Source organism: Cydia splendana, chromosome Z, assembly GCF_910591565.1.
Source record: "Cydia splendana chromosome Z, ilCydSple1.2, whole genome shotgun sequence".
In the NCBI taxonomy this organism is placed as follows: Eukaryota; Metazoa; Arthropoda; class Insecta; order Lepidoptera; family Tortricidae; genus Cydia; species Cydia splendana.
Window position 1 is genome coordinate 19,434,450 of NC_085987.1, and position 15,404 is coordinate 19,449,853.

The 15,404-nt window shown below is 37.4% G+C and overlaps 2 protein-coding genes across 2 annotated transcripts in view; both read left to right on the top strand.

Moving 5' to 3' along the window:
• LOC134804902 (small ribosomal subunit protein uS14m) overlaps positions 1-15,404 on the top strand; it is a 201,748-nt gene that overhangs the window by 166,781 nt on the left and 19,563 nt on the right. The window lies entirely within an intron of this gene.
• LOC134804825 (thiamine transporter 2-like) lies at positions 1,562-14,335 on the top strand. The gene is made up of 7 exons (XM_063778087.1): positions 1,562-1,944; positions 2,905-3,035; positions 3,643-3,787; positions 4,294-4,433; positions 4,805-4,996; positions 5,619-5,836; positions 13,448-14,335. The coding sequence occupies exons 1-7, from the start codon at positions 1,710-1,712 to the stop codon at positions 13,686-13,688; spliced, it is 1,302 nt and encodes a 433-aa protein (XP_063634157.1). The 5' UTR covers positions 1,562-1,709; the 3' UTR covers positions 13,689-14,335.

A 15,404-nucleotide genomic window follows, 5' to 3' on the forward strand; every position in this document is an offset into this window, starting at 1 on the left:
AGTAACAAGAGTTAAAGAACCATTACAGGGTGTGGATGTGATAACTGTTATGACTTGGTCTATCATCCGTTTACGGCTTGACGTCGATTTCTGGGACACCCTGTATATATATATATATATATATATGTAAGCTGACATGTAATTACCTATTACCAATAAAGAATGAGTATGAGTATGAGTATGAGTATATAAGCAATAATTAAAAGCAAGCAAGTACGGCGGAGCAGGGAGAGGCAGGGTACTTCTATACGTGCGGTAGTCTATTACGGCTATAAGTGTTGTGCTCCACCAAAAGTGTCGTGTAATTCGTGTTATCTTGCGTGACATTTACTCCAACCAATAAAATGTTATAGTTAATAGTAGATTGTTAACCAAGGGATGAAAGGCACTCATTTCCGCCGAGGTAGTTTGGCTAATAGTCCGAGCCTGAAATGACGCCTTTCACCCGGGTTAAACACTCTACTTTTCATTTCGAATACGAGGAAATTAAAATGCATGTGTTTTTTTTTAAACATGACTAAGTATACATTTTTATAGTATTTTTTGAGGGTATTTTCAACTAATTATTTAGGCAAAAGTATCTTTATTTATGGAATGGGGAGTCAAATATCAGAATGGAAATTGTATAGAGTTATTCATCGACCGCCATATTGGTCGCGTCGCTTCGTGATTCATTTCTTTGTTTTTGCTCATTAATGTTGTTTAAAGTGTAATATTGATAGCGTATTTTTTTGCAGTAAATTAATGTGGAAGTGTGCAGATAACGAAAAATTGATCATGAAACGCATTTAACCACCATTCTGGCGTCAACGTCGGGTAGCTCACGCCGGTCCTTGTAACGTCCAGCTATCGCCTTACAAGATCCTCAAAACTCAACTACCGAATAAGATTTGAATGAAACAGAATGAGAATGGATGTTTAATGGATATGACCAAATAACTGGAAGAGATACAGTACTTTGAAAATGAAGACTACTGAAGACATTACTATCGGAATTGACTTAATATGAATAGCATTTACTGAAGACGTTTATCGGATTGAACTTACTGAAAAGACAAAAAATCTACTTATGACAAGGCAGTATGGCTTAGAGCTAGCCCGATGGACGAAAAAAAAAAAGGAAATTGTATAACAAATTCCAAATTTTATACCTAAATTTCAATTGATTATCGTAAAAAACTTAATAAAATCTTACTTGGAACCTAAAATGCTCTAATGCAGAAACGTTTCATTTTCAGCACACCTTTTAGAACAACAATGATCCTCTTTCAGAGCAAATAAAAAAAAAATTAACGTTCATATATAATACATAACACAAAACACATAATGATTTAATGTACGAAATTCTGGAAAATGGATAAATAAAGAATTAATTTAACGTATAATTTCTTTTATTTTTTATTTAGTGGTTTTTCCAAAACAATAGTACAGTTTTAGGGGTTTTTAAGTTGAGCTCTAGGGGTAAAAAAAAATTGGAGTTGGCAACCCTGGTTAGTTTCAGTATCAGTAGGTTCAGTCCATGTTCAGTCTTCTCACAAGTTTACATATGCTTTACATAAGTAGTTGCATTTAGCGCGAACCAAAATTGAAATGGTTCAGGACTTAACATTACAGTCTACTGACAAGTTGTTCTTTGAATGAGTGACTTTCATTCTCTGCTGTTTACTAACTTATAATAACTTATTCATTCTACTTTAATATTATTTAAAATGTTGGAATGGTTTAAAATAACTCTTATACTTTGCGCTTTTGGGACATTACGTGAGATTAGGCCATCTGAACCCTTCGTTACAGAATTTTTAAGTGGAGAATGGCGAAATGTAACCTCCGAGCAGTTGTTCCGTGATGTTTACCCAGTAGGAACTTATTCTTATATGGCAGTCCTAATAGTGATATTTTTAATAACTGATTTTCTACGATTCAAACCCGTGATTATTTTATCAGGTTAGTATACTTTATTTATTTAATTGACATTATACTTTTTATTTATTTTATTTTTTATTTTATATTGCATAAGCTCATCAAATCAAGCCCAACATATCACTCCAGCTAGGCTGAGTGGAAGCATGCCCTTGAGGCTGTTGTATGTTGTATAACTTGTCCATGAACCTCATAGCTTCAGATTATAGAGCCTATGATGAGTTATTTGCTAATTATCTGGTAGCCAAGGAGAGTGTGAGACTTCCGGGATCCAGAGGTCACGGGCTTAAACCCTGGCTCATAAAAAGGGAGTTTTTTGGACCGTATGTATGATATATAGTCATCAGCAAGTCGCTATTAGTGATTAACATGTATTTATAACATGGTATATGTACCTATTAACATCTATTTGCATATAAATAAATGATTTAATACAGATTTGATCCTCTACTTATTATTGTACAGTCAAGGTATTATAATAAATATCGACATGAACAAATGTGAAAAATATGTACACACTACCATGTGTAGGCAACATGTATACATATTTTTGGCACTTTGTAGGGTAACTGCTATGCTTATTAGCCACACTCCTAACAAATCAGAAAGAAACATTGTTAAGAGTGGCCAATTACTATGTAGTGGCCAATAACTAGAGCAGTCACCCTACATGCTGATATTTAATACCGTGACTGCAACTCCAATAGCACCAATTAACTACAATTCTCTTTATCTTGTACCTAAGAGTAAGCATTATATTTAATGCATGCAATAGGCACCTGCCATATAATTCATCACTAAGTACACAACACAAGTATGTGATAAATCCTAATCTTACTGTAAAATATTACTGAAGTAATGAGAAATGGAATCATCTTTTCTTATAAGACCCACAAACCTCCAAACATACTAAAAATTTCCATCAAATATAAACCATTTTCGACAGTAGGTAACATAATATTATCATAGTTTAATTTATTTCAGGACTGTGCGGAATATCAATCTATGCTATACTGCTATGGACTACAAGCATAGAATGGTTGTATGTGAGCCAATTCTTGTATGGATTATATATGGCTACTGAAGTCGCATATTACACATATATGTATGCAAAGGTAATTTGATATGTACTTGTAGTGACTATGGCAGTGGTGGGCAAAGTACGGCCCGCGGGCTATCTCCGGCCCGCAAATGGATTTGATCCGGCCCGCCGCCGGTCCTATGAAATAATTAGTATATGGCATTGGCCCATGATTATCGCAAATCATAATAAATTTTGGCTACAATTCTGGCCGTCCACTTAAATTTCCTAAACTTTCTGGCCCCCCATGAAGAAAGTTTGCCCACACTGAACTATGGTATGGTGCTAGTGGTGTCTAACTCTTCCGAACCTTGAGAGCCGAATACTCCTGACCTGAAGTATTAAGCATTGTAAATGTAGTATACACAACTTGTTACGTACTGTGTGAGCGAGATTTCCGCTGCACCTATTTAATTTAATTAGTACCTACTTTTTAAGTTATAGCTTTAATTTATAAATAATATTTAGCATGTAATTATTATTGTAATGTAATGGGTTCATACCTAAATAAATAACATTTTTATTTATTTATTTATTTATTTATTAAGATATAACAGTGCTACTAGGCCAATGATTTTTAAGGCAACTGGTATATTTGCAGCGACATGAGATAACGAGGCTAACATTCGTCTTTGTTGTAGGTGGAGACATCGAAGTACGCGCGGGTGACGTCGCTGGCGCGCGTGGCGGCGCTGGCCGGCCGCTTCCTGTCCGGCGTCACCGCGCAGCTGCTCACGCACCTACACCTCATGGACTTCCGAGAGCTCAACTACATAACATTCTCTTGTAACTATCATGCCTTTTACTATATAGCTCTATTGGCGAAGAAACTTCAAATAAAAATAATTGACCAAGCGAGAGCGAATCATCTTCATTTCAGCATGGCATGGGCAAAATGCGATTTGCTAGTGATCCAAAGTCGCAAGTTCGAGGCTCGCCCGAGACAGTGAATTTTTCCACTGTTCATTTATTTCTAAGCTTTGCGGTATCGCTTGCAGACGTTTCTGCTTAATACAAAATATAATTTGAGCAAAAATGTTAAAAAGTCTCTTGAAACTTTCGATAACTAGGTATATAGATTTTTACTCGATAAATTTTATATAATTGACAGACAGCTCAAGCTATTATCACGAGTGGTAAAAAAAAATACTCTCCCGTAAAGCTTATTTAGGTATTACATGCCTAGTCCCTGATACAAAAAGTAATGAGCGTAGAATACTCTGAATAGACGTACATTTTATAGTGAACTATTTATATTTCTAACAAACTTTACATTATTATTACCATTTCAGCTCAGATACTGGCTACGATATGGGCATTTTGGTTGCCGTCCGTAGACTTCGGGATCTACTTCCACCGGCGCTCCTCTATCATAAGCAACTTTCAGGAGAATCTCCACCCGCCTAAGGATCAGATTTTACCAAAAGTTAAGGTACCTACTGTTGTGTGTTTCACACGATCAATGCAAACGAATGCTCCCAGACTGTTATGATTATGATATAAAATAAATCTGGCCTTGACACTCGGGCTATTTTCAAATACCTAACTTCCTTGAGTTTTAGATATAAACCGACTAATCGGCTCTTGGGTGGGTGAGTCGGCAAGTCGGCCAAATCAATAGTACCGACTCACTATTATACATATCATTATATATATCATAGTCGGCCAAATCACTATTATACATATATTATTTCGATAGGAAAACTAATAAATGTTCATGATGAATTTTGATTATTATTTTTTTTTTAATCTACGCTTATGTTGATGCATCTGACCATGAATACAGTAACTATAATCGATTAGCAGAAGCAGTCGCTGACGGCGAACGTGTCGAGGGCTGCGCGGCTGCTGTCGCGGCACGCGGGCGCCGCGTACTCGCGGCCGCGCGTGCTCGCGTGGTCGGCGCTCTACGCAGCCGCGCTCGCGCTCTTCACGCACGCACAGTACTACATGCAGGTGCTCTGGCAGCAGATCCAGCAGCACGACGAACACAAGGTCAGCTTCTCTTGGGGTGGGGCTCGTCTATTCGTAATATCGTTGTTACGTTAAAAGGTAGTATGATAGTATCTAATAATACCAAGTCATTAAGTCTAACATAATGCATTATTTTTTTGGTCAAAGTCTGCTCATACAAATGTAATCTAGTATGGGTTAATTTTTTATGACGTTTAGGTACTCTTGATTACACGTTAGCCCCATATTAGATCAGGTTTGATTTCGAATATCACTTCTATCAAAACGCTAAGATTCAATAACGTCACATCACAAGTCAATAACCGTTGAATGACGTCACAGTTTTTATTAATTTTAATTGAACCAATTACTAATAATCACATTGATCGAAGCTGCGGCCTTCGTCGTTACTATGCTTAGGTCCACCCCACACTACCTTCTTTTGAGCGTTGGCGTCTAGTCAGCGCTATGGATAATGGCACCACTGCGCAGTTGCGCCAACGTTGCGTCGAGCAGCAGCCATAGAGTTGACTAGACCCCGGGAGACGCTAGTAAACCACTAGATAACTACCGACTTGTGTTCTTGAGTTTAAATTTTATTGAGAGAGAGAGAGAGAGAGAGAGAGAGAGAGAGAGGAGGCGTGTATAACATGATTTGGTGCAGGTGGATTACAACGGGGCAGTGGAAGCGGCAACGACGCTGGCGGGCGCGGCGGGCGCGCTGGCGGCGGCGAGCGCACAGCGGCCGGTGCTGCCCGCAGTCGCCGCCGCCGCGCAGGCCGCCGCCGCGCTGCTCACCGCCTACGTGCCCGACATCTACCTGTCCTACGCCTGCTACGTTCTGCTCGGGACGCTCTTCCACTTCACCATCACCATGGCCAGGTTGGTGTCGTTAACCGTCATCAGATATCCCCTCGAATAACGTATGACGAGCACACACGAGTTTCTGCTTTTATTTGGTATTAGATAAATTTGGCACATTAATTACATTTCGCAGCTAAGTAAAACGTAGGTAAGTGACAGACGGGCAACTACGAAACCAAGTAAAGTTTACTGTCATTCTGACCGACGTACTTAAATGTAAAAGTAAAAGATGGCAATAATCATATTTTGGGTTTACTGAACAGGTGATTTTAAGGTATTTTTTTCCATCATGTAATTCTGGTTCATTGGATCACTCCTCAAAGTAGGTACCTACTTGCGATGACTCGATACCGAATATACTCCAGTAAAGATACGGTTACGTTAAACATTAATTAGTAATAGGCAATTTTTTTTTTATTCCTGTTCTTTAGTTCATTTTAAGATACTTTATTTTCGAATCCAACAAACTTTCTGTCCGGAAGTAGGTAAAAAAAAATAGTTTAAAAAAAGAGCCGTTCTTGTTTGTTAAAAATAGTAATAGTATTTTTAGTTCGTAAACGTGACGAAAATAATATTTATAATGAGTCGACAATAGAATCAGTCAAAATATTAACACGGAAAATAACTAATTCAATAAATGGCGGGGCCTCACGGATATACGTCGTAACTTGATATAAAAAAAAAAGTAATAATTAGGTCTTTGATTGAATTACCATAAAACTACCTCATTAAGCTATTTATCCGAGAATCCGACATCAATATTATTTGTATCACTTGTATATATATTTACGCCTTAAACATGCTAGAAAAAATGGTTATAGATATAATTTCTTGCAGACTTTGTTCTGATAACGATCAAAGTGATATTCAATACATAATCACACAAAAATATGGTCAATGTAATAAATAAGTGCATTTTAACAAATTCGCTAAATGAAACTACCAAATTTGAACTCTTTGCGCTAATGCTAAGGATTACATTTCCTTGCCGCGCGCGGGGACATTTTCAATGCGGGCGGTGGCGGGAGTTCGTGCCAAGGACGCGTGGATAGTATGTAGGTAAGTATGTACTTACCTACAAGTTGCTACAAGTGACAGGCCAATTCGAACGTGCGCGGGCGTCTCGCTTGCACCAAATATTTGTGCGGCCAAGTCTGAGCAAAATGAACGCGCGCGTGAATGATAGCTGATTAAAAATAATTGATATCATTTCCAATATTAGTTTAATATTGGTTGATGTTCAAATTATATTCGTAATTATATACGTAAATTATGACCCACTACAAAAATAAAAATTGCGCATGACTATCTATCGTTCTTATTTAATTTCAGAATGGCATAGTGTGGAGTGGCATTATAAAAGGAATACTTATTATCGTAGTCATTTGACAGTTTTGGTGACACTTTCACATTCTGTCACAGCGAAGTGTGTAGGCCCACTCTTTAATTTGATATTAACGTCTATCCAACAACTTTGTCAGTAGAAAAAGGCGCGAAATTCAATTTTTCTATGAGACAATAACACTTCGCGCCTAAGCGTCTGTAGACTTTTTTTTCAACAAACGTATTATATTGACTATTTCGTGCTCTTTCTATTCATAGTTTACGTTCCTAAGTTCCATAATAAGTATAACATAGTATAATAAGAGTCGACGTCAAATATATGTTTACACTTTTGCACCTTACTCCTTTGTAATAAGACTAATAAGGCGAAAAGTACGTCATTAAAATAACAGCGTTTTACACAAAAATAAAACGCTAATTAAATAACTTACCATATTCGGAACCTAAGAATAAATAATATTGAGAGCGGCAACACTGTCGTAGGGGGCTATTCATAAATTTAAGTCATTTCAAATTTGGGGGGGGGGGGGAGCGGGTCTGGACATCGGATGATGGTAGCATGACGCAGGAGGAAACGGTGTCATTCGAAGCATGATTTTTGGATGATTTTAGGGGGGGGGGGGGACAAAAATCGTCAAAAATAGATGACGTCATGTATGGACAGCCCCTAGGTCGTATTGTCTTTTTCTAGCATATACGTCCCTCTCTCTCCCACACTCCTACCACACAGGTAGGTTGCTTTGTCAGTTATACAAGACAAATTTTCAAGTCATTGTCTCAAAATTATACATATTTGCACCATGCAGGATTAAAACTTTAGGTTCCGAATAGAGATGCACCGGATTTTAATATCCGGCCGGATACCGGATAGTAACTATGCTTGATATCGGAATATAATCGTACTCGATTATTATTTTAAAACAATTTAAACGTTCCATTCACTAGCTCGCGCACTAATTTCGTACCTATTGATAGATTGATAGACTGCGCGAAAGTTCATTATGAAACAGGTCAAAACTTCCACAATGCGTACCTGAAAAACCGGAATGTAGGTATATTTCCGCCGGCCGAATATTCGGCGGCTGAATACCGAATATTCGGCCTATGGTTAGGCCGTACATCCGGTATCCTGTATGCGGCCAAACAACTATCCGTTGCATCTGTAGTTCCGAATATGATAAGTTATTTAATTAGCGTTTTATTTTTGTGTAAATGCTGTCATTTAACAGCTGTACCGATATTCGGAACCTAAGAATAATATTGAAACATGTTTGTTATCGCCTGGTGGTGGGAAGACGCCAAACCAATGTGATTATACATATCCTATAATATACTTATTATGTGTATGTAATATATACTTGGTCAAGCAGATCTTGTCAGTAGAAAAAGGCGGCAAATTTGAAAAATGTAGGCGCGAAGGGATATCGTCTTATAGAAAATTTGAATTTCGCGCCTTTTTCTACTGACAAGATTTGCTTGACCATCTATAATTATATTATGAGTGTTTAATTAATTATGTAGTACGTAAACCCTTTATTGTAACACCTGTGAGGAGAGAGATATTTAGTAAAGTATACAATTTGATAGGTACATTTTGTAAAATTAACATTTATTGTATTTATTTATTTATTTCAAATAACAAATAGCTTCTTACAGCTAATGCCAAATAGGGAATGCAAATCGGTTATTTTCGGTTATTTTTTGTATGGAAATAATCGGTTATTAACCGAAACCGCGGTTATTTCCATACAAAAAATAACCGATTTGCATTCCCTAATGCCAAAGCGGCACAATTTGGAACACATTAACAACATAAAGCATTTTTAACATTATTTATAACAATACAATATACAGCTAAGACACATGTATTCATTATGGTATGGTACTCTTAGGCATCTCTCTTTCTAATATCCTCTTGCACTTTCACATGACTATTCCGGATCGTTTTTATTTGCTAGATAATTTAACGGACAACTATAGTACATTGTAGGAGAGGACGGAAAACCGCTAAAAGATGGACGAGTGAGTTTGAGGGCCGACACGTTGGTGGAGGCTTAGAATAATACGACTCCATCTTTAGCGTTTCCGGCCGAGGCATTACATAGTGCTTTTCACGACTACTGCGAGGAAATAAGGAAACATTTGCATAACTATAAGTACTAGCCCGCGATTTCTCTGGTAGCAAATTACTAGCCACTGCCTGTGCTGTCTCTTGAATTTCGGTAGGCGTCAGCGTAAGAATATCATTTTTTTCACTAGAAGAACTCATTTTTATACCGAGCGTAGATACGTGTTTCTTATATTTTATAGTACTATCCAATTCAGTGAGAATTTTCCGATCCCGCCTTTTTTCTTTTTTATCACATTTAAGAGGCGTTTTTCTGTTGTTTGCTTCAAACCGACTCTAAACTTAGAAGCGTTTTTGCTAAAAAAAACCACAAACAGCTACAAAAGTAAAAAACGCCTTAAGCGTGAATCGAATGAACTGACTGAATGAATGAATAGTTTGACATTTCGTTTTTTTTTAAAAAAGAAAGTGGTCCTATAAATAACCTAAATTTATTTTTGAAGGAAAAAGTTGCGCCAAAAAAGACCTTTTATTGATTTTTATGTTTTAAATTATACTCATTGCTGTAGCGAACTGTCACCAATGACAGATGATGATAACAATGAAACATTGTAGTAGTGGTGGTTCAGGTGCTACAGCTATTGCCTACTTTCCAGCTTGGTTTTAGACCATCTATTGCCACATTTCCGAACAGTGGCGTGAATAATTTAATTATTTATTTCGAACGGCATAAGCCGTTAGAAACTGTTTTTCACCACACCAGCTCGGAAAGGCTTACTTTCACTTCAAAAACTGAGAGCAAAGTTTCATTTTATTCACAAGTGAGGCGAAGTAATCAAATGCAAATTTTGAGTTGTATTCTTATGTTTGCTGGTAGAATTGACTTTTAAATCATAAATATTTAATAACATTCATTTGTATTTGATTTTGTATGATATTTTTACATTTAATATTTGCTTCGGGTTGGTATGGTGAAACATTTTGTGTTTCACTTGGGGCAAATTTTGTTTAACCCTCGTGCTTTGAAACCCTCGCAACGCTCAAGATTCCATGTTTCGAATGTTTTACTTGCTCAAGTATCAATATTAGCACGAGCGGTTAAACAACAACTTTGCCCCCTTGTAAAATAAATAACTATTTCAATATAGTCAGCTAAACTGAGGTACAAATTCAAAAACTCACCAGCAGCTTAGCTTCACGACCTTCCAGATTGAAAAACAGCAAGCCAATGACTTGAAAATTTGCCTTGTATAACTGACAAAGCAACCTGCCTGTGTGGTGGGAGTGTAGGAGCGAGGGACGTATATGCTAGAAAAGGGCAATACGACTTACGACAGTGTTGCCACTCTCAATTAGAGATGCAATGGGTAGTTGTTTGGTCGGATACCTGATATTCGGCCTGACCGTCGGCCAAATATTCGGTATCCGACCGCCGAATATTCGGCCGGCGGAACAATAAAAAAAATAAAAAATCATTTATTTCAGACCTTGACACTTACACCAAAAAACTAATTAACTACAAACTAAATTTAACAATACCTACATTTCGGTTTTTAGGTGCGCATTGTGCAGATTTTAACCTGTTTCGTGGTGAACGTTGGCGCGGACTCATTTCTATGTTCGAAATGAGTAGGTACCTACGCGTGCAAGTGAGTGGATGTTTAAATTGTTTTGAAATAATAAACGAGTAATGTACAATATGACCGTGACTGTTTCTTAAATCCAATTTATTTACTCTGAAATCAAGCAAAGTTACTATCCGGTATCCGGCTGGGTATATTATTCTGAGGTTCCAAATATCGGTACAGTTGTTTAATTGTTGCTTAATTTGGAGATTGACCCCAATTTCATTTCTGATCAAATCGGTCGATTTGATCATCCCGTCTGGACTTCACTTAACAGCCGTAACACATTACCGCGCCGTTCAGGGTCACGGTGCGCCAAACCATAGCCTGATGTCATGTAGGTATGTATAATGTACTTAGTCCAAAATTATGTTATTTACTAATTATGTTATTTATATGCATTAAACGTTAAATCTGAACCAATTCGATTACTATTCTATAGTGTAACACATTCAACTTGACTAGAAAAAGCGCGGCAAATTTAAAACATGTATAAGTAAAAAGCATTTAAGGTTTGAATAGCGCTCAGAGACCTGACTTTTATCTCGATATCGTAATTTTCTAGCGACAAATCCATTATCTATACAAAACTGTCGCAAAAATGTTATCGCTTGTATATCGTGGTACTGGATAGGATGGAGCCATATACTTTACTACTTGCTTGTAAGTATCGTAATTAAACAGTGCTAAGTAGTTAAATACGCGCAATGTATTTTTATGACATAAATAATGTATTTATTTAATGTTAATTTAGTATTAATTATAGTATGTATATTGTTTTATCCACAAATATGAATAATTGTAGTTAATTTACCAATAAAACATAATTTATACGGCCACAAATAAAATATTAAATGCTTCTAAAGTCTGTTTGGTTATTTCTGCATGGAAACGAAGTCATTTCAAATTATAAAAACATTAACTGAACACCTTATTGCCGCCTGCAGTCACCGCTCGCCGCTCAGCTATCCGCTGACGTTAATACCACGGCCTTTCGTTTTATGACAGGACTGAGTCGCGTCAGGGGAGCGACACGGTTCGGGTGCGCTTGCGTTCAGTCCAGTTTTGGAATATTACTGCAAATTTTTGTTGTTTGTTAATTTGTTGGTTATTGTTGTTTGTTAATTTGTTGGTTATGGTGCCGACTTTTATTGCCCTATTTTATTATTAAATATTTTAAGGTTTGCGATTCCTGCTCGGCCTTGCGTCGCAAGGTGCCCGGTACCACTGTAATGCAGCAATAACTAGAAATGCTTACTTTGCGGAACATTAGCAACTGTCGTTTTTGATAATTACATTTTAGTGGTGAGGGGTGGTACTTAAATGACCGCTATTTTAACCTTAAATGGTTTAAACTTATAGGCGCGAAGATTTGATTTCCCTAAGAAAATTTTAATTTTATATAATTTTTTCTGCTATCAAATTGGGTTTGCGTCAGTATAATAGCCCTATATAATTGGCCATGGTATAATAATATACTCCGCCTGGTACTCCATTCCCGTCTTTTCTAGGTCACCTAACTGACACGGGCCTACGTCATCATGCGACAGCGCTATATGATAATATGCGATAGCGCTATATATAGCGGCCATGTTGTTGTGACGTAGGCCCGTGTCACTCTGGGAATGGAAGACCATGTTTTATTAGACTATGATAATTGGCCTATTATTGTATTAAATTTAACGCGCACGCAAAGACTGCAATTACGTAAAATTTACTTTCTTATTTACAGCACTCTTGCCCAGATTAAAGCTGATAATTAGTTCGAATCTAGTCTCCCATATTTTTTACGTTCACTGGTACATATGTTTTGACCGAGTAAATAGTAAATATACTAAATACTTTTTTAAATATTCGCGCTCGGGGCGATGGAAGTTTCATCGTTCCGTCGCCCCGCTCCATGCAACGACCAATCGCGTTAGCTCGCTGGCTCGTGCGCGGCAACTTTAAAGCAACGATAACGTTTTTGATGGTTTTTTGTGTTACGAATCATATTTCAAGCCGATTTTTACAGTATTCGACGAAAGAGAACTCATAATGAAAATCCCATATGATATTGATCTATTACCATTTTTAACCAGGCAATTAATGCACAACCCCATAAAACCCACCATACGGTATTATTTAGTGTACGATTAAATTTCAACGCTTGTACTTATTGTAATTTGGAAATAATGAGAGAAAAAATAGCCTATTACCATTTTTGAGGACGGAAATATACTGAATTTAATAATAACCGTAGGTTACTTACTTTAAATGTAGGATACAGAATTATTTTTTGTGTGATTCATGCTTAATGTCATAAAGCAAATATTTCTCTATGAGTATAAATTTAAAAAATGTTATTAATATTTTTTACAAATTTTCTGTGAATTTTTATATTTTTACATTTTTTTTTAAATACCTAAATGTAATATATTTATTTGGATTATGTGTCGACGTAATCACTAGATTTATTATCTGTCCCATACACCGAAAACTTCAGCTATTACTAATTATTTCCATTCCGCCATACTAGCCGAGCGTACCTTTCTTGGCCTAATATCCGAAACAAAGCAGCTAAATACAATGCATAATGTTATATCGTTTCAGTGCTAAAATAGCGAGTCAGCTGACCGACGAAAGCTGTTTCGGGCTGATATTCGGCATCAACATGTTCGTGGGCGCGGTGCTGCAGTCGCTGCTCACGCTGGTGCTGAACCAGGCGCTGGCGCTGCAGGCCGACGCGATGTACGCGGCGCTCGGCGCGCTCTACCTGCTGCTGGCGGCCGGCTGGCTGCTGGGCTGGGCCGCGCACACCTGCCGCCAGAAGAAGGCCGCCGCCGACCACTAGCACCACTACCTGACGGCTGGCTTGTAACAACTTCCGCAGGCACAGTACAGTTTTTGGAAAACCAGTAATATTCCCAAAGAATATAACGCTGGAGCGTTCGATGCCAATGAGAGGCCGAGGCTCACAGTCGTAGGCGTTGGTATTGTCACGTTCATTGAAGGCGGCAGCGCAAGTTACATTTGTGCCTTTCCATGCCAGTGTGCATTTCATGGTTTCCAATCTCGTCTGTAATTATGATCCTAACATTAGGTATTCGTTGAAATGAGTTAGCCAAACTACAATTGGTTAGACATGTTTTCGTGACTTTTTTCTATCGTGCCAACTTTAACCTTTTAAGGTAAATTGCAAATATAGTCTAGTCTCTGTATGATTTTTGACTTGACATGGCATTTGACTTTGTAAAAACGTGTTCTTAATTAATGACTCGGTTTACCATGTTACACATACTCGTTTTTATCACACTTGCAACAAATCTTAATTAGGTACAGTAAAAGTAAAATAGACTGATCTGCCATGTTATTAGTCAGCATTTACATACGAGTACGTAGGACGTTCAATCCTAAGTTATCTTCATTTTAATGTTGTATGTAATTATTCTAATTATGTTATGAACTTATAACAGTTATATCATAAGGCATACCTAGCATAAAACGCCAGCACATGATTGGCGCGACAGTATCTCGCGGCGAGATAGACTGCCCGTCCCTCTTTAATTAACAGTTAGAAAAAGACGGGTAGCCTATCTCGCCGCGAGATAGTGTCGCGCCAATCATGTGCTAGGCCTACTGATGATGGTCAGTTGATAGTGCTGCTATTACCTACTCACACAGGCTTTTATGTACAGTCACGGAATTTTAAGGGTTTTCACTTTTCGATTCCAAACCTTCAAATTTCGTGACTGTGCTTCACCAAATACCTACCTGTGTAGATAATTAGATATTGTAGATCGAAAAAACAACACTGTGATAGAATGTGATTTTATATGTATACTACTTAGCTAATAGCTACCTACTAGTGCTATTGTAGAATCTACAAAGTAGATGTAAGGTACCATACCAGACCGGCTAGCATGGGTTGCGTTCTCGCGCGCAACTCCATACATCTAGCGCGACTTCAAGTATGGACTCGCGCGCGAGAACGCAACTCATGCTAGACCGCCAGAATCTAGATGTAGTAGTGTATTTATTTTGAGTCGAGATTTGACCTGTATGGCTTTTCATTTGTGATCCATTTGATTATCTACCCTTAGGTTGCCTTAGGGTCAGGACACGGGTAAAAATCGCTAACCTAACCCAATGTATGGATAGCTTATTACAACTGTACTTACTATTGTGTACATTTCGCTCACACTAATATGCTAGTACGAACGCGAAAGTAAGTTACGCACACGCTAGGAAATATGTCAGAGTCTAAACTGGTGGTAGCCGTAGGTCGCGCTACGATAATAACTATATTGATAACTGAACATAAACCAGTGATTTATAACGTTTAATTTTAATGGTAGTAGAAGAATTTCCCTGTAGATTTTTGACTTCGTTTTAGACATTTAAGAATATGCATATTACATATAAATATAACTTATTTTACTCCTAATAGGCAGCGGAATCTATATCTATTATTCGCCCATCTCAAATTAACTCAATACAAACACGACTTTTAGTCTGAAAAAGTTTATAGTAACTAACAGTTATTATACCTATTTAATATTCGATTGTA

Coding starts and splice junctions, on each gene's coding strand:
- LOC134804825 (XM_063778087.1), top strand. CDS start 1,710: ATGTTGGAATGGTTTAAAATAACTCTTATACTTTGCGCTTTTGGGACA. Junction 1,945..2,904: donor ACCCGTGATTATTTTATCAG/GTTAGTATACTT, acceptor AATTTATTTCAG/GACTGTGCGGAATATCAATC. Junction 3,036..3,642: donor ACACATATATGTATGCAAAG/GTAATTTGATAT, acceptor TCTTTGTTGTAG/GTGGAGACATCGAAGTACGC.